The following is a 25,458-nucleotide window of genomic DNA, read 5'->3' on the forward strand; positions in this document are numbered from 1 at the left end:
CGGCCTTCTTCCCTGTGTCCACAGCTTCAATAGCTAGGAACTGTGGAAGTCCACACAGACCTGTGGGTCTTAACCTGGGTCCGATCTGATCCCACCCTGGCTCCACAGCTTCTACTGAATCCTCTGTGAAATGTGATGGTCCCCTCTTATTTTATATATTCTGCTGTACATCAGTATTTCCCAAAGCAAATCCTATGACTGCTTAAGGGAATTAAAGAATACAAGAGTTCTAGAATCTAACAGCACTGCTTGGAGTGTGAATTAGGGCCTAGGCTAGTCACAAATTGTCACTGGTCTGTGCTGTTTTAGATATGAAAATTAAGTTTCTCAGAAATATTCATACCAACTTAAAGGAGAAATGTCCATAGATTTAATAACTTAAAAACATAGGCTCATATATTATATATCTTGATTTAGATGTTTTAAATTTTATATAACAGTTTTATTATACTTTATCAGAGTATCAGACTGATGACTAGAAATGAAGAGAAATTTAGCCCTTCACCACCATTATCTTGAAGAGCACTGGCTTAATATATTTAGAAGAGTTACAAGAGTTAACCAGCTTTTCATTTTGATGATGGACTCTGTATGTAGCTGGGACTATTGATCTCTAAAAGTGGGTGGAGTCAAGCTATGTTGTTTCCTAAACTTATTTAACAATAGCACACTGTTTTGGAGGGAACCTGGGAGACTATTTACCTGTGCAGCACAGTTTGAAAATAACTACTGTCAGCTAATTTATACCATCTCATAAAGGCAGCTATACAGTATATATGGTATGTGTGTGTACATCTGTGTGTGTGTGTGTGTGTGTGTGCGCGCGCGCTCATGGGCACTCATAAGCCAGTTTGACACCAGTGCCTTTCTGAAGTGTTTACATCTTATTTTCTGAGACAGGGTCTCTCACTGAACCTGGAGCTCACCAATTTGACAAGTCTGGCTGGCCAGCAAGCCCCACGGATCCTCTGCCCTCTCTGTCTCTTTAGTGCTGGTTTACAGACATGCACTGCTATGTGGGTCTTTTTGCACATGGGTTCTGAGTATCCTATTAAGGTCCTTATACTTACACAGCAGGCACTTGACTGGGCCATCTCTCCATCCCTCATCATATCTTTATTTTTTATTGAATTAGCTGGTGCAAATTGGGGATATACCATCTTTCTGCGAATAAATAGTGTGGCTGGGATAGAATAAATAAAGGAATATGTTTCCAGATTTTACTTTAAAATGTTACTCTTTAAAAATTCTGTAACTTTTATTTTTAGTTGTGGTGTGGTGTGGTGTGGTATGGTGTGGTGTGTGTGTGTGTGTGTGTGTGTGTGTGTGTGTGTGTGTGTGTGTATTTACCTGTGGAGTCTAGCAGAGGTATCAGATCTCTTAGAGCTGGGGTTACAGGTAGTAGTGAGATGCTTGGCATGGTCCTGGAAACTGGATTTGAGTCTCTGAAAGAGCAGAAAGTATTCTACAGCCCCTCTAACCCCTGCCTACCACCATATCCATCCTTAATATCTTATAGAAATGATTTTGAGCAAATTCGTCCCTTGGCTAAATGTGCTTCTATATTTGTCCCTTTTCTTTGTTTCCTGTTTGTTAAGAGCAAGGAGTAATTCATACTGAAGCCGCTTTGCCACAGACTCAGAATATAAAACCCAGGTGACGGTTCAGGCTTTGGATGCAGAAGCAACCCATAAGTGGCAGATGAAGTTTAATGTCATGGAAATAAACACATTGGGAGTGAGCTTAGGGTCAGCTGGTCACTTTCTAGGAGGGGTGTATGCACAATAGGTCAATGGAACCTTCTGAAGGCAGATGATGGACAGGCTGGTTGGGCTAAGAATTCTGTGACCAGCTCTGACACTCTGTAACTCTTCATTTGTAGTCATGACATAACATTCATACTTTCACGGTGACTTGTTATTTCCCCATACTTTACAAAACAATGTAGTTAAATTTGTGGTGTCACTTGAACAATTGGCAGCTGGGCCAGCCAAGTGTAGAAATGTCCAATTTGCATCGAGTGTGCTAAAACTTTGACTGCTATGTATAATTGAACCTCCCTTCTAACCACTCTTGGTGGCTAGTCTGATGAATCTGTAGATGCCTGTGTGTAGTGTTTTTCCCTGAAGGGTATGCTAATGATTCTGCTCATGACTTTATTCTGAACATTTCCTTTTTGTTGCTCACAGCTAAGTAGTGTGCATGCATATGGTTTTCAGGTTTGCTGATTTTACCTGCTTCTTTAAAAGCCAATTAGAGGGGATGAAGCCTCACTGCTCCTACACACATTTACCATTTACACTGTCAAGCAGTCCAGGTTCTTGGGACACACACATACACATAAGGGGTGGAGAGAAAGAGTGAGTGAGTGAGTGAGTGAGTGAGTGAGTGAGAGAGAGAGAGAGAGAGAGAGAGAGAGAGAGGCTTAAGTACACACACATACAGAGGCAGAAGGATAGACACACAGATAAACAGATTCACTTATATACAGACAGATAGAGAGACAGACAGACAGACAGACAGACATACACACACACACACACACACACACACACACACACACACACAAAGGTAAACAGAAAGAGGCACAGACATATTCATATATAGAAACAGAGAAAAAGACAACAAGATACACGCTGGTTTGGGTGGCATGTGCAATTGTAATGGGCTAGCCCACGGCATCAGAGTCCAATGGATTCTTTCTGAAACATGGCTCTTGGCTTGAGGGTGGTCAGTCTGTTTTCTTGGGGTTTCACATGGCCCCAAACCAATCTATTTAAATGTTACTCTCAATCAAGAAACACCTTCATGGACTTATTTGAAATATATTTGACCAAATACCTTCATAATGTGACTCACTGGAGTTAACACATAAAATTAATGAGATACAATAACAAGAGACATTTACTGTGCTTAAAGTAGATGTCAAGCTTGTCCCCAGGTTTCTTTTCACTTGTAACCTACAACTGTCCCTCTTCTCCAGCCAGCTCTGCCCTCCCTACCACTCATATGCACAGACCTCGGCTCCTGTAGACATCAGTGTTGTCTGCAGCCTGGAGTATTTCCCTCCTTATCCAACCATTTATGTCCGTAGAGCCTCACTTTCAAGGTATTAGCTATTCTTATAAGGATGTATCTCAAATGTATTTATTAAAAATGTAACCTGCCCTTAGTTTGAACTTCACCTGGTTTTTCTGTAATTATTTGTGAGCACCTTCTCACTCACACACTCTGATTGCTGCAGGTGTTCTGTAAAGCATTCTTGCAAAAGGCCTGATCCAAAGCAATAACTTGGTGAATCCCCACTGCCACGTCTTTGTTCAGGCCCAGCCTGTGATGGTCACTCTCTGTGTGAGATGAAGCTACACTTTGTCTAGGAAGTGTATGCTGGGAAGAGGATTAAAAGGCTGCATGAATCTGTACTGAGAAGGTCACACTACAGTTTGTAGAAGCCCCTGGCTCTCGTTAGAGCCCATGGGGAAGGGCTAGAGAGACAGCATAGTGATTAAGGGTGTAAGTTGCTCTGTCAGAGGATTCACACCCACTATGGGTCCAGCTCCAGCCACTGCACTCATATGGAAAACCCACACACATACACATCATTAAAACAAAATAAAATTGTAAAAAAAAAAAATAGCTCATAAGAAGATGACATATACCAACTTAATTTTCCATAGGTCAGGCCTTTGGTATCATTATCCATGTGACTTTTTCAGCATAATTCACAGTCCCTACCTTTGCAAGGTGTGATGTTGATGTACCAATTTTTCTTGATAGGAGCATAAGAGCTGTTAACATTCATATAGGACACACACACACACACACACACACACACACACACACACACACCAGCTTAGGAATTATGGTATAATCAGATTTCTTGGTGGGCATGTACTCAAAGGCTTAATTACCTGAATTTAAGATAAATCCAAACATTATTGTCATCCTTAATTACTCCAAAGCTAGCTTTGACATCTCTAGTTGATAGTTTCATAGTCCTCTGCATGTCTCATTGACCCCAAACCTGGATCGGAAGTGCCTACTGTGTGTTGCACAGGGCTCAGCACATAAGCATTTAACAAATACTTACTGAATGGACACATGGTTGAGTAGAGGACAATAGTTAACCTACTATCTACCCCAGGACACTGTCAGTGAATAAATACAACTTGGATTTACAATATGAGACAATTTTCTATCCTTCTGTTGCTGATTAGTCTTGTTTTAACAGGCAAATTCTTTATTTTATCAATAACACTTCTCCACTCAACCATCCATCCATGCAATTACATCTGGATGGCTAGATAAAATATATTCACTGATATCCATGTATGCAAATATCTAGACATATAGATGGATACTAGGCAATTTTTGGTTCTAGTATGTATTAAGTGTATTTGGTCATTCACCATAGTAATGTTTAAAACAATTGAAAAAGGAAAAGAGCCCTAAAAGAATATTAAAAGAAAATGGGTTAAAAGCATTTTGACAGTTCCAACAATAAAAACAAATAACTCGCTTCAGTGATGAAATGGCTCAGCAGTGAAAGGCATTTGCCACCAAGCCAGAGAAATTAAGTCTGTTCCCCTGGACCTACACAGCAGAAAGGGAAAACTGACTCCCACAAGTTGTTTTCTGACCACCGCTCATATGTATATCTGTGTATGTAAGTAAATGAATAAGTGAAATATTTAAAAATATAACAAATAGCACTGGAGAGATAGTTTGGCAGTTAAGAGCAATACATGTTTTTGTCGAGGACTCAGGTTCAGTTGTAAGAACCCACATTGTGGCTCAAAATCATACATAATTCCAGTTCCAGAAAGTCTGATGTCCTTTTCTGACTTCCACAATCACCAGATATCCACACAGTGGACATGTATATATTTAGGCAAATCACTTACTTGCATAAAATAAATATAAATACCCAAAAGTACAATAAATAAATTCCTTTGGGATTTTAAAGTGATCAGCTTCACATGAGAGCAATGGTGTAGAAGCTGTAGGAGAATTTAAAAATAGCAAGTTACAGAGAAATATCTCCTGATTATACTCATTAGGGTAAAAAGTGGAACACAATAGTGCCAGTACACATGTGCAAACCCAGATATCTGATTTGGCATATGCAGAGACCTCCACTCCAGCATAACACAGACCTGAGAACACCTGATATTTAGATAAAGAAACATGTAGAAAAGGTTGCGGGAGGGTCAAACTTTCAATGCTAAGGGCTTAGTGCTATTTCAATGTTCATTGTCTTTCCCCTTACCTGGAAGTAAATAATCTATGGATATATATTTTCTTTACCTTCAGAGGCAGAGCCTTGTGCTCTTTTGCATGGTGGAAGATGAGGTCTCACTCTCGCGTGCTCTTTTGCTGGGTGCTTTTGGATGTAGGGAAGTGGTTCTTCAGACTCATCTCTGTTGTTGCTTCCCAGGACTTTGCTGGCATTAGGATGTCACGTGGGTATAGCAGATGAACACGCTGAGGAGAAAGTGAAGAAAATGAAGCTTCCCAAGAAGTAAGTTCAGTGTCTTTCCTTTATCTGATAGCAGATGTGTATCTTCAGCATCCTGGAATAAATCTCGGAGGAGACAGACGGGCCTGTGTACTTAGATGTACAATCCAGACTTCAAAATGTAATGAGGCTGGGGAGATGGCTCAGTTGTCATGAACTTGCCTTCAAGTATGGAGATAGGAATGTAGATTACCAGGGATCCACAAAAATACCAAGTGGGTGTGATGCCCTTCCTGTAATTCCAGCCTCAGAAGGTGGAAAACAGGATCCCTTGAGCAAGTTACCTAGTGAGATGTGCCATATTGGTGGTGGTGGTGAGCTCTTATTGAGAGACCCTGTCTCACTCAGTAAATAAAATGGGAGAGGGATGGAGAATGAGTCTCAGCATCAGTCTTGGGTATCCACATACTTACAAGCAAGTGCTTATGTGTACATGCACATGTGGTGCCTATAGGCATTCAGAAGTATGCACACACACACATACACCACATATGCGCATCCTCCATGTGTATGTTTATGTGTATACTTTGTGTGTGTGTGGTATAGGTTCATGCCTTGTCTCTCTGCCACTACATAAGCCAGGTGAGCTGGTCCATGAGCTCCTGGAGACTCTATTGCCTCTATGTCTCATCTCCCAGTAGGGAACACTGGAATTATAGATACTTGCACTACTACACCTGGATTTCACAAGGTTTTGGGGGACCCCAAGTTTGGGTCATCAAGCTTGTGTGGCAAGTACCATGGAACCATTTCCCAGCCTCTTGTGTTTATATTTTGAAGTGACGCCTTTTACCTGTTTTCTGTGTATCTCATGAAAATAGGTCCACAGTGACTAGACATCTATGCCACAATCTACTGGGAATTGTTGTATCAGTCTTCCCTCAAAACTTTATCTCCATCTCCACACACTACATTGGGTTCCCTACCTTCTCTTTGAAAAGATGGTGTTACTAATTGTATGTAGTGACTGGTTCTTCTCTCTTGAAACCTCCTTCATCTTGACTCAAAAAATCGGAATTATAAAGGAAAATCCCAGGTAAAAGGAACTGAGGTGGTGGTGCCTCACCACATTTGGTATTTATTTTAAAATAAACAAAAAGGAGTGAAATAATAGAAGAAATATATGCTTGGACATTCCCAATTCCAATTTCTGTTTCAAATTAATTCTGCTCTAGTTGTTTTCTGGAAAGCCTTGTCTGAGTATTCTCTATACCCTTTCCCTGAAAATGTTAGCCAAGTGCTTATTTCTAGATGTGCTTCCAGCAGGACATGCTGTTCATATCTCCACTGTGCAGCCATCTGAAGGGTCCCCATTTGTTCCTGGAAGAACTGATTTTCTATTGAAGTTTACAGCTAACACCCACATAACCTGGATTTTATCTCCTCATGTTCACTGCACATCTTTCAAGACAGTGATTTCCCAGCTTCCTTTAACTATGTAGGGTGCGATGGCTGAGGCAACACAGTGGTTCACTAAGTGTTGTTGGTGTTCTGCCCTGATTTGGCTACATTTTGGCTGGTCTCTTTTAGGCAAGTTTACATTACCCACTTAGGATGTCCACTGGTTTTGTGGGAACAGAATATAAAACTGGTCTGCCATTTCCCAGAATTCCCATCTACTCACCCAAGAGATACCAATTATTCTTTTGTTTACATCTTCAGGGATTTGATGCAGGTGGAATGGGCAGCTCAGCAAAATTTGTTTGGTTTACTTTTGTTTCTCATCTATCTATCTATCTATCTATCTATCTATCTATCTATCTATCTATCTATCTACCTACCTACCTATCTACCTATCTATCTATCTATCTATCTATCTATCTATCTATCTATCTATCTATCTTTTTGAGACATAGATTTTATATGGTCCTGGCTGTCCTGGAACTCACTTTGTAGACCAGGCTGGTCTCAAACTCACAGAGATCTACCTGCCTCTCCTGGGATTAAAGTGCTGAGATTAGAGGGATTAGAGTGCTGGGATAAAAGGTGTGCACTATCATTGCCCAGTTTACTTTTGTTCTCTTCTTCACCAAGTACTTAAAAAAGAAATTTGACTTTAAAGAAAACCAATGGCCAGACTATAGTTTTTATTTGTTTTATTAGATTATGTACATGTCAGAATAAAACTAAAAGGTAATAATTGCAAAAGAATGTTGGTACTTTGTCAAACGAATAGATTCTAGTTATACATATATATAATTATATATTATGTATATAATGCATATATGTATATACATCTAATGAGATAATTTTGTAGAATTATTGGAACAAGGAGCTGGCATGTTGAAGTAGATATAGTAAAAGCTACTGCTGAACAAATATATGAAAGGAGAGATGGATGTAGTTAGATGATTCTATTAGGATTTTTCAGAAAGTTCTAGAAGGTAGGATGCAATGCTCAGATGGGTCTGTTGTTGAAAGGCTACAGAATTTTGCTTGCAAGAATTATTGCAAGAATCATTCCCTTATTTCTTGTGTGTTTCCTGGAAAATCAATCTGAAGCTTTATTTCAGGCTATTAAGCTTCCAAGATTAACAACAATTTCCTTTTGTCAAAAAAATATATGAGTTCTTGGTTTTTCCAAGAAGATAGTACTTCATATGGTTGATCACTGTGTACCTTATTAGAGATCATTAATGTGATGAAATGGAATAGTTTTATATATTCCTTTTAAATTAACAGTTTAATTTAATGATTTGATGTGTGTGTGTGTGTGTGTGTGTGTGTGTGTGTGTGTGTGTGTGTGTTCATAGATATGACTGTGGCCACGCATGTGCTGTGGTATGCATAGAGAGGTCAAAGTTCAGCCTCAGGATTGGATCCTCACCTACCTTGTTTGAGTCAAGCTTTATCTGTCACTGTGTACACAAGGCTAGCTGGGTGTGAGCGTTGGAAGATCTCTTTTGGTCTCTGCTGCTCACTTTACTGTAGGAGTGCTAGGATTACAGATGTGTGTACTACTGTACCCAGTTTCATTGTGGGTTTGGGGGAATCTAAGCTCAGATCCTCACACTAAGCACAGCAAGCACTTAACTTATGCACTTAAATTATGTCTCCCTAATCCTTCATTTGATCCCTCATTTCTTTCATATATATATTATATTATGTAATATATATATATATATATATATATATATATATATATATATATATACACATTATATATTATAGACAGAAAGGTCGTTTTGGTCATGTCTAGCTCCCTGTGAAGCACTCATTATATCAGCAGTCTCAAGTCCAGCCAGTTGAATGTATGACTTTCAAATATACCTGTATTTATCTTTACTCTGTGAGATGATTTGAAGTTAAAGGAGTGGATGTGACGTGGTTCAAGTGAAGTGGTAGGCACTTTAGTTTGGATGAGATTATTAGTTACTTAAACAAACTTCTCTAAAGCTTCCTTTGTTATTTTCTGGCACAGGGTGATAGAAACGCAGATGAACTAAGCCATAGTTTACAGTCTGGGATGATGACTTAGATGATAAATTTCTTGGCTTGTAAGCATGAGTACCTGAGTTTGATTTCCTGGATCCCATGTTTTAAAAGCTGGGCATGATGGTGCCCACTTATAAATATAGCCCTGGTATAGTGGTGCATACTTATAAATACAGCCCTGGGCATGATAGTGCACTTATAAATACAGCCCCAGGCATGATGGTGCACACTTATAAATACAGCCCTGGGCTTGGTGGAGCACACTTATAAATATAGCCCTGGGAAAACTGAGATAGTTGCATTCGTGGGGCTTTCTGGTCATACAACCTAGTCTTTTTGGTGAGTTCCAGGCCAGTGAGAGATGCTATCTCAAAAGATAAGGTACATGGATCCAGAGGAATGACATCTAAAGTTGACCTCCTGCCTCTACACATGTACATTTGCACAGGTGTGCATGCACACTTGCAGACTACATTTGAAAATGAATATGTGTGGTGATATTGTGTTCCCCAAAATATTGTGCACCCTGATAAATTTATCTGGGGTCAGAGAACAGAACAGCCACTAGACAGACATAGAGGCCAGAAAATGGTGGCTGGCACTCACACCTTTAATCCTAGCATTTCCAGAGGCAGAAATCCCTCTGGATCTCTGTGAGTTCAAGGCCACATTGGAAACAGCCAGGCGTGGTGACACACACCTTTAATCCCAGAAAGTGAGCCTTTAATCCCAGGGAGTGATGGTAGAAAATAGAAAGGTATATAAGGCATGAAGACCAGAAACTAGAAGCATTTGGCTGGTTAAGCTTTTAGGCTTTGGAGCAGCACAGTTCAGCTGAGATTCATTCTGGATGAAGACTCAGAGGCTTCCAGTCTGAGGAAACAGGATCAGCTGAGGTGAGGAAGTTGTGGCTTGTTCTGCTTCTCTGATCTTCCAGCATTCACCCCAATAACTGGCCTCAGGTTTGATCTTATTAATAAGAACTTTTAAGATTCCTGCTACAAATTTGAACTGATTACCCAACTTATAGTTAACAAATATAAGCAGAGCTTCATGGATTTCACTGAGATCATTCACAGATCAAAGCAGTTTGGGGAGCGATTCCATCCAGGAAGAAGACGTAGATGTCAGGATTATCTGGTTTCACATGAATAGAACTTGTCTGTGATATGTTATTAAAAAGGCATCCCTCCTTCCACCCATCTATCAAAAGTGCCTTCTTGGTATGTTACATGTAGCATGAAAGCCTCCCATTAACTTTGCTTGCAGGGAGGCATTGTTTTCTCAGTGAGGGTGGTTTGTATGAGTGTTGGCTTTAGTCAATGATTTATAGATTGATCTTTGATCTTTATTATCTTTGTGCCCTTACTGATAGCTAGTTAGGTAGAAGCCCTGAGTAGGCCCCTCAGTGCCCATTTAAAAGCTGAGTATGGTGGTATGTTTGTGTAATCCCAGCAGTGGGGAGGTGGAGAGATAGCTGCATCCTTGGGAGCTTACTGGACAGCCAGTCTAGCTATATTAGTGGGCTCCAAGTCCATTGAGAAACCCTGTCTCAACAAACAAGATGGAGGAGATGATGAAGATGTTTGACATCACATTTGGCCTCCATAGACAGGAGCACATAAATACATACACACACACACACACACACACACACACACACACACACACACACACTCTTTAAAATATACAGGAGGAGAAAGGCCTTGAGTGTTGTTCATTTTAGATAATCATTGTTATTATTTTGAGCCCCCTAAAACCTCAACTATTGGAAACACACAGCTGTAGGTCCTTTCTGCCTTTTAGAGATAGGTAAGCTCTTTCTCTCTACATTTCGTTGACATGAACACAGAAACATAAAGACACCATGACTTTCCCAGCTACCCAGGCAGCAACTAAAACAGAAGGGGTTCAAGCTTACTGAATGCTCTTTTGGCCTGATCACCACAGTCTTCAACAGAATGATTGGGATTAGATGGACCAGGATAGGACTGTCACAGGATTTCCAAAATGGGCAATTTGAAGTTTCTCTGTTTGCTTTGCAGTTACCAGCTGACCAGTGGATACAAACCTGCCCCAATGGATCTGAGCTTTATAAAACTCACCCCCTCTCAGGAAGCAATGGTGGACAAGTTGGCCGAAAATGCTCACAATGTATGGGCCCGGGACCGAATCCGGCAGGGTTGGACTTACGGCATCCAGCAGGTACCCAGGAAGTTACCATTTCCAACCGAAGGGATGAAATCATGAATTTTCTCAGCTCACCTAGACACCTTAGTGTGTTTATCCTGCTGGCAAAAGCATCCCTTCACCGCTAGACGACCAAAGTGGTTCAGTAGGTCCAGTAGGCAAAGTGCTTGCCTCTCATGTTTAGCAACTACACATCCTCACCACCAATGTGAAGGTGGAAGGGGAAAACCAGCTCCACCAGCTTGTCCTCTGTTTTCCACATGTGTACTGTGGCATGTAATGCTCCATCCCCAACCACATACACAACCATAATGAATACATTTAAAAAAAAGAAATTTGGTGCCCATAGCTATGTGTGATAGGACAATAAATGTTAGCTGAGCCGCAGATCCCTAGCTTGCACCAAATGGATCATATTACAACAATAAGGTTTGCTGTATGGTTTGGGGCATTCCCTTCCTTGAGGCTGTTTAGGAGGGACTGTTGAAACACAGAGACTGAGCTACAGGAACAATAAAGTAGATCACAGTTCCTGAATCACAACTCTGATTATCAGGATTCCATTCAAAATTTTGTTCTGTGTTGTTTTTCGGAGTGGTAAGATGATATATTACATGTTACAGAACACTCTTAGGGGCCAGAAGACTGTAAATTACTTCTTCAGTGTAATCTAGGCTTGATGAACACCCTAAAGAATAAGTAAAGTCTGTGGGCAGCCTTGCATCTATCTGTTCAGGGCACCAAATGAGTTTTGGGTCAGTTTAGGAAAAGAAAAAAAAAAACAAAACAATTTTCTTTTGGAGTTTCTTTCAGAGTTGAGTATTAGTGGTCATGGACTATTTCCTGATATAGACACACTCATGGAAGTAGCTGGCAACCTTTGAGTAGAGATGGAGGCAGCAAAGCAGAAGATGAAAGCAAAATTTAGCCTCACCACTTAACCACATCTTAAGTTATCTTGCTATCAAAATTCTGTGTGCTACTGTTTCCATCATTAACAAAATATCTGACTTCATTGTATAATATAAAAGGCAGCAGCAATTCCTGGCACCTGGCAGATTCTGCAGTCATTTTTATTGTATTAGAAGCTGCCACTCAGCTTAGAGTTTTGTAGTTACCATGTTGAACTCACACAGTTTTTACCAATAAAGACAGCATCTTGTTCCTACATCATGAACAGTGGGCATAGAACCTTAGGAGAAGTCTTTGCCCAATGATGCCCAGCCATCAGGTCACAGGACAGGACTAGGGTCAAGTTCTCTTATATCAGAGTCAAAGCTCTTCACTTCTTAGAGCATCTCTTGGTAGTTCATGGTGGGATCTTACTAGAAGATTTTCAGGGGAAAAATGGATAATTGCTTGAAGACTTAGAATATGTTTCAATATAAAGACAAAAAGATGGTTTGAAAAATGCATTTTGAAAGCCTTTACCATTTCAAAGTCTAATGAAAACTAGGCTTGGTTTACCTTTATAAAATAAAATTGTGTGTGTGTGTGTGTGTGTGTGTGTGTGTGTGTCTGACAAGCTCTTTCTCTCTCTCTCTCTCTCTCTCTCTCTCTCTCTCTCTCTCTCTCTCTGTGTGTGTGTGTGTGTGTGTGTCTGTTGAACTTGCCCAATGGCCCTACATGTTTGCTGCCTACTGTCTGAATGATGAACTCTTTGAGTTTTCACCTTCCTCTTGGTGACATTATCTGCTTCAGAAATAAACTGTGAAGTCTTGGAGAGAGTTGGTCAGCAGTTTCCTTTATTCTGCTTTCCCATAGGTGGACTCAAACACAAGTGTGCACAGAAACCAGGGGAACTCCATTAGCAGTTACACTCCTAGTGTTCCATGTCCATAGACTGTGCTCCATGAGGCTCCCGGGGTTCTAGACTGGGAAGTTTAGATGGCAGAACTCAGCACCAAGTCAGAAGTGAGGAGAATAGGCAGTAGGATTTGAAGATGTATCCGTGAGAAGGTCTCTGCTGTTGCTGCTTGTTGTGAGTGGGGGTAGCTTTGGAATGTTATTGTTCCCACAAACAACCCATATGACTTGGTTCCAGAGAAGGGTGAATGGTTAGGCATTCATTATAAATTTGTGAGAGGAAGAGGAGAAAGAGACTAAACAGGGCTCCTTGTACTTGCCCAGTCCTTTAGCTTGTTTTGTTTTTCTGTGTGTTTGAAATAAGATCTCACTATGTAGCCAATCCTCATGCCTCAGCCTTCCAAGTGATGAGATTACAAAATTTGTCTCCAAGCTTAGATTACCTCAACTCTGTGGTGTGTGTGTGTGTGTGTGTGTGTGTGTGTGTGTGTGTGTGTGTGTGAGAGAGAGAGAGAGAGACAGAGAGAGAGACAGAGACAGAGACAGGGAGACAGAGAGAGACAGAGACAGACAGAGACAGACAGAGAGAGAGACAGAGACAGACAGAGAGACAGAGACAGAGAGACAGACAGAGACAGAGAGCCTCATAGTTCCTCCTAAGCCAAGGCAGAGTAGGACCTGATGGTCCCTTCATCAGATATGAAGACTTTAGCTGTGGGGCTATAGTCCAGCTAGCGGAGTGCTTGCCTCACTTGCACCAAGCCTTGACTTCCACCCCCAGCACTGCTGCATGGCTCAGATGACTGCAAACCTTCTCCCTGATACAGGACGTGAAGAACAGAAGAAACCCTCGCCTCGTTCCCTACACTCTTCTGGATGACAGAACCAAGAAGTCAAACAAAGACAGTCTCCGAGAGGCAGTTCGCACACTGTTGGGCTATGGCTACCACCTGGAAGCTCCGGATCAGGATCACGGTACTGGTTTGGCTTTGTCCCCCTTGGTTGCAAAATTATGTAGTGGGTTTTCATAGTCAAGGAGCACATAAAAAGGGAGGGCAAGAATGCCTCTTCTACTCTAGGTGTTCACTTCAGGCTAGTGGCCTGGGGTGGTCCCCCCTCTCCCCAGAATTAGACCCATGTCTTAGTGAGTGGCTCACTGTTGTACAGCATCTCTGCGGTGCTCACCTTCCCATATGTCACATGTTATTCCTCTTCTTCCCTCTCATTTCTGGTTTATTTATTTATTTATTTATTTATTTATTTATTTATTTATTTATATTTATTTATTTATTTTGGAGCTGAGGATCGAACCCAGAGCCTTACACTTGCTAGGCAAGCCATTTCTGTATTTTATGCTCAACCTGTCAGTTTAATTTTGATCAAAAGACTATTAAATGTAAAGATCGATTGGGGGAGATTAATCTTTTAACAGTAGTTTGCCTATTTATGAACATGGTATATACACTCTTTTTTGTTAATTTCTCTCAGTGGTTTTTAGGATAAAGATTATATATTATTTCTTACAGTCATTTAATACTACTGTATATGAAATTAGCTTTGATTTAACTTTACTTAGTAATGTGTTTTGTAATGTGAGATACAGGTCAGTAGTGTGTGTGTGTGTGTGTATGTGTGTGCACAAGTGTGTGTATCAGTTCCATTTATTTTTATAAATTTCATAGAGTTGTCTCTATATAAATAAGACAAAGTCTCACTTTTTTCTTTTACAATAATTGTGTTTACTTTTTGATTGACTGAGTATGTGAGAATTCAGAACAATGTGAAAAGAAGTGGGGAGAGCAGTTGCCTGCTTAGTCTCAGTCTCAGGGGAAGCATTTTAACACTTCACAGTCAGACATGGTATTAACAATAAATAAGATTTTGTTTTAATCTTTCTTCTCCCATGCTAGGAACCAAACTCAGGACTTTGTCCATTCTAGACAAGTTCTCTGTCCTTGAACTATTCCACTGGATTCATAGATTTTCTTTTTTCTTTCCCTTTTTATTTCATTGACTTTGCTACTTGGCAATTTATAGATATATATGATGTTTTCAGATTACTCTTGTCCTCTTATTCCACCCCCCCCCCATTACTGATACTCTCGTTCCTCAATTTCTGTCCTAGACTTATGACTTCTACATTGTGACCTATTTAGTTTACCTAGGGCCTTGTTTGTGACAATTGGATTGGAATTCTCCATTGGAGTCTAGTGGGGTCATCAGGGGGTACACAATTGCATACAGTGGTCCCTCTTTTCTTTGTTCAACAGAGAAATAGTTCAACAGAGAGGGCCCCTAGGCCCCTCCCCCATCTATACCTGACTGTTTACTGGCATATTTTTATGCAGACCCAGTGCTGAAAAGAAGTGGTAGATGAGAGCTCCTTAAGGCTCTGAAACATTGTGGAAGATGGGGTGGCTGCAGAATGAGTCTTATAGGCATGGAACAGCCATTGTAGTTAGGAACTCCCAGTGGCTAAGGATAACCTCTTTTTAAAAATTGATATCACTCATCACACTAAGCAGACCTCCTAGTTTATAGTGAGAGTTTGCCATGAATGGCTGTTAAATATATGTTTTTGCTGCTTGCAAAGAGGGATATTTATTTTCTCTTTTATTCTTTTGACATTCTGTAAAGTGTTGAAAGTTGAACATTAAACCAAATTTTTATTTCTTGGACAGCTCTATTTAGTCCTGATACATTATCTCCTTTTTCTATGTACAGCTAAAACTGTTTGCCAATTATTGGTTTAGAATCTTTGCATCTATCTTCATAAGGAATATTGGTACAGACATCTCTTATAATGCCTTTCTCGTGTTTTGGTAGAATGTAAAACTGGCTTCACCCTGGACAATAGGAATTGCTCCTCCTTCCTCTACCTATCTGCTGAAAGAATAGTCTGTTTTGTTTCTGTCTTTTCCTTTTTGATAGGCTTTACAAGTTTTTCACTGAAATTCTCTCTCTGAGCCTGGAGGTGGTTCTTGAGGAGAAGAATTTTTATGTTTACTGATAATCCATCTACACAATTGAACTAGTCACACTTACCAGCATAGAGTCATCCACAGATCTCCTTATCCTTGTTCTAGTGTTTATAGGATTTGCTGCTAACACCACTTTACCTCTCCAATTTAACAGTTGTGTTGGGTTCTTGTTTTTACTGGCACTGGACATTGAACCTAGGGCCTGAATCATACTCGTCAGGTTCTCTGCCACTGAGCTACAATTCCCCCCAACTTGGCCTGCTGGGCTGTATTGCTAGCTCTTAAACTTTTATCTAGTTCTTTCGCATATTTTCTTTACTTTCTTAAACTTCTTTGAGAAGTTAGTGTTAGTTAGTGTTTCTTTAGGACTCAGCCTTCCTTAAAGTCAATTTCTGTTGCCTGTTTCCTTTATCCTTGTATATAGTCCTATACTTTGTGGTCTTGCATACCTTAGTACTTTTGTTAGAATTTGGGCATTTTAAGTAATATATTGTGGCAACTCTGGATTTAATTATTATGTACATTGCTACGTTTTCTTAAAGATTTTTCTGAGCTAATTTGTAGAGTCTGTGTTTGTCATGTATGGCCTTTTGAAGACCTGTTCATTCACTTAGTGATCAGCTAGTGAATGACCAAAACTTCCTGAAGTGTCTCTCTAAGGAGAGGCTGCAGCTGCTTGTTGGGACATTCTCTAGCATCCTACCAAAGAGTTTGTAATTTCATCTTAGCCTCTGTTTGCTGCTTGTGCAAGCCTCAAGGTCTTTCAGAGATAAGGCCAGGCAGAAGTTCTCAGACCTTTCCTGAATTATATGCATAGCGAGGAACAGAAACATAACTTTGTAGATTTCTAGGAAAATGAGGGTTCTTTCCCCCTTACAACCTGCTGTGGGTATCTCCTTCCTGGGTAACTCTGTCAGATTGTTTATTCAACTGTTGTTTATCTCATAGTTGCTGCTACCTTGAGCAGCTGCAATGTGAAAAGAATTGTCCCTGCTGGCTTTAACAACTGTCCCCGTGGGAAAGAGTATTTACATTGAGCTAACTTTTAAGTCAGGTTGAATATAGAAAAAATTGGAAGTGAGATTTATCTGAAGAAGGACCAGGAGTTCAAATCTTGCCAGTTATCTCTGCTGAACTGGCCTTTGGAGGTGTTTCAACCCTGTTCTGCCTTCCCCAGAGACTTTTGGGTAGCTGTTTTTCACTGTGCTTGAGGGGCTATTGACTTTCAGCATATCTTGGAGCTGGAGAAAGGGGTCTAAGGATGGATATGTTAAAAATTCCATGAAGCTTCCTATGTGTACATTGGCCTTTTTAATTGAGCTGGTGCTCCAGGGACTGTCATCTCCTTAGGCTACTTCTCAGAACTTTGGGAGGGATGAATGCTGCTAGTGTCCCTGTAATCTACAGAGCAGAGAATACTGTGCATTCTTTACTCTGGTGATGACATTCCCAGCAAAGCTTAGCTAGAAGAGTCCAAATAGATAAGAATACTTTAGAGTAACATTCATGGTCTGATCAAAGGTAGAGACAGACTTAAAAGAGGTACCAACCTGTGCATATATGTGTGTGTGTGTGTGTGTGTGTGTGTGTGTGTGTGTGTGTGTGTGTTCCAGCAAGCTCAGCAGAGCAGGGAACTGGTTTGGAGTTAGGGTTAACAGAGCAGGTAGAGAAAAGATCATAAGGCAATAAAATGCAAAATACTGTATAGGTCAGGAAGAAAAGAAGGAACCGGGGCCAGTGAGATGGCTCAGTAGTAAAAGGTTCTGTTCTCCATTCCAACACTGATGACTTGAGTCCAATACCTGGGACCTACATGGTGGAAGGAGAGAACAGACTGTTGCAGGTTGTTCTATGACCTCTGCATGTACACTGTGGCATGTGCGCGCGCGCGCACACACACACGCACACACACACACACACACACACACACACAAATATACACAAGTGTAGAAAAAAGGGAGCTGGTTGTTGGTGGCACACACTTTTAATTCCAGCACTTGGGAAGCAGAGGCAGGAGGATCTCTGTGAGTTTGAAACCAGCTTGGCCTACAGAGTGAGTTCCAGGACAGCCAGGACTACACTTAGAGACCCTGTCTTAAAGAACCCAAAACAACAACAGCAACAACAACAACAACAAACAAAAAACAAAAAAACCATATAAAAGACAAAACAAAACAAAAAAGGACAAAGAATAGAAGGAACTTAATGATTTTGCAGATAGATCTATTCATACAAGGAACTGAAAAAAGAGAGGAGAAACAGTGATCAAGTGATGATTCATCTCATAAGAATTTAGAGATTGGAGCATTATCAGTTGACTGAAAGCTAGCAAGATTGCTCAGTCAATGATGTACTTGCCATAGAAGCATGAGAAACTGAGTATGGTCCCCAGAACTCACATAAAACAGGCAAGAATTTCAGCACATGACTATAGCCACAGTGCCCAGAGATGGAGACATGTGGATCCCAGAAGTTTATGGCCAGCTAGTCTAACTGAATCAGAGAGCTCCTGGTTAAGGGTGACATCCTGAGTCAGAGAGCTCCAGGTTCAGGGTGACATCCTGTGTCAGAAAATAAGGTAGACAGTTATAAGGGGAGACAGCTAACGGCAATATCAGAGCTTTATATGCATGCACACTTTCTTGAATCCCTCGCCATGTGCATATCTACATGTGAATACATACAAACACATGAAGAAACAGTTGATGGACAACTTTCTGTCTTACCGAAGTCACGAGTAGTGATCAGTGAGGCAAGGGTTGTATTATGCTGCAATAGGAGGTGACATCATGTTTCTCACATATGGTTATACCCTTGAACCTAATAACATGCCTCCCTCTAGAAGAGATTTTGTTGCACATTACAGAAAGTAGGCACAAGAGATTAATTCACCCATGTGAAGTATCATTTAGGGGGATATTGTTTTCTGAGTTAGATACTGAATGGATCAAAATGTCAGCAACTGGAGATCAGAGCCAGACATTTTCTAACAGAAAGTATGTGTGGCTTGGTTACCTATGAAAAGACCTAAGGAATGGCTCCATCTTTAGGCTAAATATAAGGAACAGGTCAGGAGACAGTAGCCATGGATGAGATGACAGGAGGATAATTAAGGCAAAACATGGAATATATTGAAAACCCAGCTAAGAAATGTAGAAATATTTGAGCAGGGAGTACCAGCCCCAGGAAGTTGCCAGGCAGTAGCTTGCTATGATATCCCAATTTACCATAGAAATATAACTATGGCAACAGAGGGAGGACAGATTGGAGAAGGAGGATGCTGGGAGGTGGAGAGACTAGTTGAGAAACCTTTGGGGGAAAAAAAAAAAACCCTGATTTTTCTAAAGTAGAGATTAAAAGGTGTGGAATATTTTAAGATATAAGACCAAACCAGTTTGCCAATTCCTTAGATACAATTAAAAACATTAATCTGTGGCCTGAGAGGTAGCTCAGGGGAGAAAACATCTGCTGTGCAAGCCTGAAAACCAGAGTTCAATCCCTGGGATGCATGTAAAGACATGAGAGAGCAGACTCCGCCTCTGACGTGGAGCCATCATGTTACCCCCCACATTAATAACAATAGATAAGGATTTTTAAAAAAGAAGCATTAGTTTGTAGCTTTCCTTTTTGCTGTGGTTTACATCTAAACAAGTAGTTAAAAGCAAAAAAGGTTGCTAAAATTGAGCCTAACTCTGTAATTGGTTTTAGCTGCAATTTATTCCCCATTGTTTCAGGGGAATGTTCATATATTCTGAATAAAACTCTCAGTCAGTGTTTGAGTTGTGGTACCTTCAGAATGTTCTCAATGATGGATTAAAATATCTGGAAATGGAATGTATTCTCATCCATTACAAGATTTTTATCGAGATTTGAATTGCTTTATTAAATGTAATACCAGGAAGTTGAAAGGGTAGCTGGTTCGATGCCAATTATTTTTAAAGTATGATATAAATACACCTGGCACATTCTAGATAATGTGTAAGATTTTTAGAAACTAAAGCTGCCGGCCTTGCTGCCGGGTGGAATTTGTCATTTTCATACGTAGTTAGGTTCTCACTGCCCTCTAGTGGTTGGTGGCCCCAAACCTGTAGGCTGGTGAAAAATTGGACATAGACTATGACACAAGACTATACCCTTGACCTTGTCTGATCAGTCTGATCATGAGCCTGTTCTGTGCCAGCTCTGGGGGTCCAGGGAACACAGTCCTTGACTAGATCTACTTCCCAACTTTCTTGGTTTGAGTCCCAATAGCCTTGATCATTTACAGGAGAGAGGTATGTGCTACAGGGTTTGTTTTTCTAATGTCAGTATTCTATTTATTATTAGAATAGAAACATCATTTGTCAAACTCATACAAGCTAGAGCGACCTACCACATGCCTATGACTAAAGCACTCTGTGGGGGTTTTCTACATGGAAAAGAGTTCTGTGTCTTTGACAGGGCTGCCAGTCCTCAGCTCTTGCTGGGGTCCTTTGCAGGTGTTTGTGCTCAGCTCTTTGCTGCTACTACACACACCAAGTAAGTTTCAGACTGCTTGAGTGTTTCCTTTCTTTAATCCTTGTAGGTTTGGGTTCTCATTGTATCGGAAGTATTTTTATCAAGAAGCAGAATCCCAAATGGTTGTTTCTTTAAACAACAGCTATCTACCTTAAACTAAACAAATACAGAACGTGAATGGTGAGCTGCTTAGACATTTGCAGAAAGACCTTCAGACTGGTTAAATGAGGGAGAAAATGTCACCTCTGTAAAGTGCCTGCTTGATGGTTTCTGTGTGTGGTATGTTCTTACAAGTTCAGTGTGTGTTATACTGAGCAATAGAGTTAGTAGAGTACCTAAGGCCAGGAAGAGTGTGCCTGGACCAAGGGAACAGGTAGCTACTACCATTGATATCTGCTATATCCTGTTTTGTTGTTGGGAGTCAAGTCAAGGGCTTTATGTTTATTAGGTTGACCTCTTCCTGGGCCCTGACCTTCTGGTATTTTTACTTCCTTGTGTTAGTGGAGGAGACTCATGATATCTCTCAAAACCAGGAGGAAAAATTTGGTGTAGGTTTTTAGAAGAAATGATCTGTCATTCTTAAAAAAAAAATAGTTTTAATTTTAGTTATGTGCAAGTGTGTCTCTTTGTGAGTATGTGTACCTGAGTGCAGTGCCCATGGAACCCAGAAGAGGGAGAGAGATCCTCTGGAGCTTTAGTTATTGTTGACTGTGAGCCACCTGGCTTGGGTGCTGAGAACTGAATCCAGGTCTTCTGTAAGAGAAATACATGCTCTTACCTGCTGAGCCATCTCTCCAGCCCCTCTCATAAATTTTTATGTCAAATTTGGCTTCCAAATATTTGATTAAAACTGATGTTGAACTGTACATAAAGTTTTTGTTTGCCTCCCTTAAGCTGAAACTTCATAGTTATGAACTCCGATGTCACAGAAATGTAACAGGGGATAGTGACTCCAGGACATTTTAGCAGTTTAGCTAACTAGAGAATGAAATACTTCATACTTTGGAAAAGCATCAGTGGAACTTATCAGTGACACTTAGGTTTTATTTAACTAAAACAAAGGAAACTTCTAGAAAGAAGCCCTTAGTGTGAACATCACAGTTCAAATTCTAGGTCCCTTAGACTAGTTTAGAGCATCTGCAACCATAATTTAAGGAAGGGCTAGTAATGAATTTCCTCAGGACAGATGAGTATTTTTTGAGGCAGGGTCTCATAGCAGCTTAAGGTAGCCTGGAACTGATCCTAGTACAAGCTGGGCTTGAACTTGTGGCAGTTCTCCGGCATCAGCTTCCTGAGTTCTCTAAAATTGAATTTTTAGTTGTATTTGACTTTTCCTGTTTTATATTGACTCTTGCAGCAAGGGTGACTAATGAGATCACAGTGGAAGCTGCTTTAGCTATCAAAATCTTTTCCTCAGAAACTTACTTATTCAGCAACAGACCTGAGTGTTTTTTAATTAATTAGTTTTTAGACAACTTTGGGAATGTACACAATCTATATTGACCACTCTCCAGCTCTTTTGTGCCTCCCTCTCGCCCTGTTCATATCTATTCATTTTGTTTTGTGACCCACTGAGGTTAGCCAGGTGAACTGCAGGTTAGGTGCTCTCGGTTGGAGCCCATTAGGCTTGACAGAGGGTGCACAATGACAGACATTTCTCTATTGTATTCAGAAATGTGGGTTATCTGTCAAGAACTGAGCCAGCAGGTGCTTCAGCACTGTGTCTGGAATTACTCCCTTCCTCATCACTGGGAAACGGCTATGAAGTAGTGCATTAATACAGCCCATACTAGGAAGCCACCTGACATGGCAGCCAATGTTCCTTCTCTTGCTTTATTTCACTTTCATGTTATATCCACTAGTTATGAGCTAATTGTGCCTTTACTATTGACTTCTAGAGCTTATCTGGATTATTTTCTTTTATTTATAAGACAGAGTCCCACTGTGTAACTCTAGCTGACCTGGAACTCATGGAGATCAACCTGTCTCTGCCTTCTCCACTGCTGGGATTAAAAGCATTTGCCACCAAGTTCTGCCCACTTGTTTTCTTTTTGAGACAAGGTCTCATGTAGCCCAGGCTGGCCTCAAACTCCTTTTATATCTCTAAGTGCTGTGATTACAGGTGTGTAGTATATCACCACTCAGCTTTAGTTACTTTTGTAGTTTCATTTGGTCATTTCCTCTCGATAGTCAACTTATTAAACTTTTATTATTTACACGTTGCCCCAATCTTTAGATAGGAATAGATGAAAGCTGCTATTTATCTGGTACCTGCTACCTCCATGCCAGATGCCAGCAGCTGAGTGGAAGAGAGGGCTGTAGCTTCAGATGGCTCCTCTGATCTGATTCCAATGCATTGTATCACATACCTGAAGTCATTGCAGTTTGTTTCTTGGACCCCAGCTCAAGCCTTGCCAGAGGTGATGGCCCTTGACTGCCTCCTCTATTCAGTGGACCGGTTGTTCTTCAATCCAGTTCTCTGAGATTAATGTAGGTTGTGCCTTCTCAGGGTTACTCTGGCTGTACGTTTTGGGTGCCTAGGAGGCCTGTGGTTCCTTGCTTGGTCCTCTTAGTCTCACAGTCAACACATGCACACACACACACACACACACACACACACACACAATACATACACATACACAGAGAGAGAGAGAGAGAGAGAGAGAGAGAGAGAGAGAGAGAGAGGGAGAGAGAGAGGCATGCACACAGGCACACACATAGACACACAAGCATATACATTCATACAATATAACAAACATTTATATTGCATATCCATCTCTAAAAAAGGATAGTATGTATTCTTTGGAGCCTACTTTAGTATGGTGAACACCTGCGACATTCGTCAAATTGAGAAAAGTTTAGAGTCAAATCAAGAAAAGTGAATTGAGCCTCAGACACATGAACAACATTTTAAGTGTGCAATACCCACAGGTGGAAGATAGCGGCCCCTCCTGGACATTGTAGGTATGGACTGTTCAAACATGCATTTCCCCCCTTGCACACACTGGTTTTGATCCTGAACTGTGCCTCTGCCCCATCTCTTGACCCATTTGTCGGTGTGGCAGGCTCTATGGAAATCTCCTGCATGGTGACCCAGAGCCTGTTAGCTTTCACATGGTGGAAATTAGTCATAGGCTGCCATTTCTCTTGCTGCTCTTTCTGATTCCTTCATTCCCATATCTTACCCATAAAGAGTTAGGGTCACAGCCTATGCCCCAACAAGATAGTTTAGCCACCTGACCTTGATAAGCCACTTGAACAAACCAGATTCATGGTGAAAAAGCAGAATAGAGGTTTATTTAATGTGGCCACTCTGAGAGGAGGCACACATAGTTCTAGCCCCCCTCACCCACCTCAGTCCATCTTCAATACCTATTGAGAGGGTAAGATTTCAGTAGACAGCAAATGACATGCATAACTAGGCAGTGCCTGGCAGGTGAGCACCTCCCCTCCCCCAACATCCCCTTTGTCTAGTCTCTCCCACAGGATCCCAGGATCCTGTACATCTTTTTCCCAGACAGAAGTTTTCCCTCTGGCTGCCCCCAGAACTTTAGCTTTTTCTTTTCCTAGGAGGAGGTTGGGGTACTCTCATTTCTGGTGATCCACTGTTTGAATCGTGTGGTAGCCAAGGGGAGGGAGTGGCACAGGGCAGGCCAGTTACACGCTTATTTGTTTATTTGCGGAACAGTTTAGTTGTTTAATGTACTTTTTCCCACCAAAGACTTCAAGTTCATGTGGTCTTCTCTTTCTGAACTACATGAACTAAACAACCAGGGCCTATTGGCTTTCATTCTCTGAAAGGGGCAGAAGGGGGAAGCTCATGTGTTGGAGTAGAGTTCTTCCCCAGCCTTCCCAGGAAGCCCTGCCTGGCTTTCTGCTTTACTGGATGCTTCTACCTAAGCATAGATGGTGAAGCAGGCCAATGGGTGGGGTAGGGTAGTTGGCCTCCCTGTGGGTTTTATGACAAAGTTTAGGTCACACCCTGCTTTTCTCTTAACTTCCCACCCAATGATCTCCAGTCTCTCAAACCCACAGCCGCGAGAGCCGAGGTGTGCAGCGGCACTGGGGAGAGGTTTCGTATCTTCAGGGCAGAGAAGACCTACGCGGTGAAGGCTGGTCGCTGGTACTTTGAATTCGAGGCGGTTACTGCTGGAGACATGCGGGTGGGCTGGAGCAGGCCAGGCTGCCAACCGGATCTAGAGCTGGGTTCTGATGAACGTGCCTTTGCTTTTGATGGTTTTAAGGTGAGTAGCTTCCTGAGACCTGGCCTATCCCTGCTTGCATTGGAGTTGCTAGAACCCCCTGCGGTTCCTCGATGGTCTCACAGCAGACCTTGGTCATGTCCTTGTAGTCATCTGAGGACTCTTCCCCTGCTCTACAGAGCCAGTGAAATGTGCCAAAAGGTTGTTAAAGAGATAAGCCTTCCTTGTCTAGCGTAAGTGGTCAAGACGCCAGTGTGGTGGTGCATACTTTAATCTCAGCACCAAGGAAGCTAAGGCAAGAGTTCAGGGCTAACGTGGGCTTCATATAAGGAAACCTTGTCTAAACAAACAACCAAGGCAGCTTTGGTTTTATTCTTGCTGATGATCAGATACAGTGAACCAGCGCAAGAAATAACCTTCAAAAATTGAAGTTCCCTCTGCACCCAGCAGCCCACAGATAAGGAAAGATGCTCAGCCTGGAGACACAGATGGCAAGGAGACAGAGACGCTAGGGGAATTCTGAAATGTTATGCCTCTTGTTGCATAATTTAGTTAAAAAATTAAAAGCAACATGTTACATTGAGAATAATTTCATCAGTATTTTATACAAGTGCAATAAAACATTATATAACATATCACAATGAAGGTGGCATTCCAAATAAATTTAAGGGATTTATGTGACAAAATAACTCATATGACTAATTTTGTCCCTATAAATTAGTCTATGCCAGACTCATGTTTGTTGAAACTCTGTATCCAAGGGTATTTATGATAGACATTTTGCTTTGTATATCCATGTTTGGTTTGGGGCTTGTTATTTTCACAGCTA

General features: G+C 41.1%; 1 protein-coding gene across 9 annotated transcripts in view; it reads left to right on the forward strand.

Annotated features, from left to right (window-relative positions):
• Ryr2 (ryanodine receptor 2) overlaps positions 1 to 25,458 on the forward strand; it is a 596,457-nt gene that overhangs the window by 347,159 nt on the left and 223,840 nt on the right. For all 9 annotated transcript variants that reach the window (XM_036187934.1, XM_036187935.1, XM_036187936.1 and 6 more), the window contains 4 exons: positions 5,438 to 5,521; positions 10,999 to 11,158; positions 13,777 to 13,924; positions 24,463 to 24,671. In XM_036187934.1, coding sequence (XP_036043827.1) covers positions 5,438 to 5,521; positions 10,999 to 11,158; positions 13,777 to 13,924; positions 24,463 to 24,671 — 601 coding nt within the window. The remainder of the gene's footprint in view (positions 1 to 5,437; positions 5,522 to 10,998; positions 11,159 to 13,776; positions 13,925 to 24,462; positions 24,672 to 25,458) is intronic.

The sequence above is a fragment of the Onychomys torridus genome, chromosome 5 (genome assembly GCF_903995425.1).
Source record: "Onychomys torridus chromosome 5, mOncTor1.1, whole genome shotgun sequence".
Taxonomy (NCBI): domain Eukaryota; kingdom Metazoa; phylum Chordata; class Mammalia; order Rodentia; family Cricetidae; genus Onychomys; species Onychomys torridus.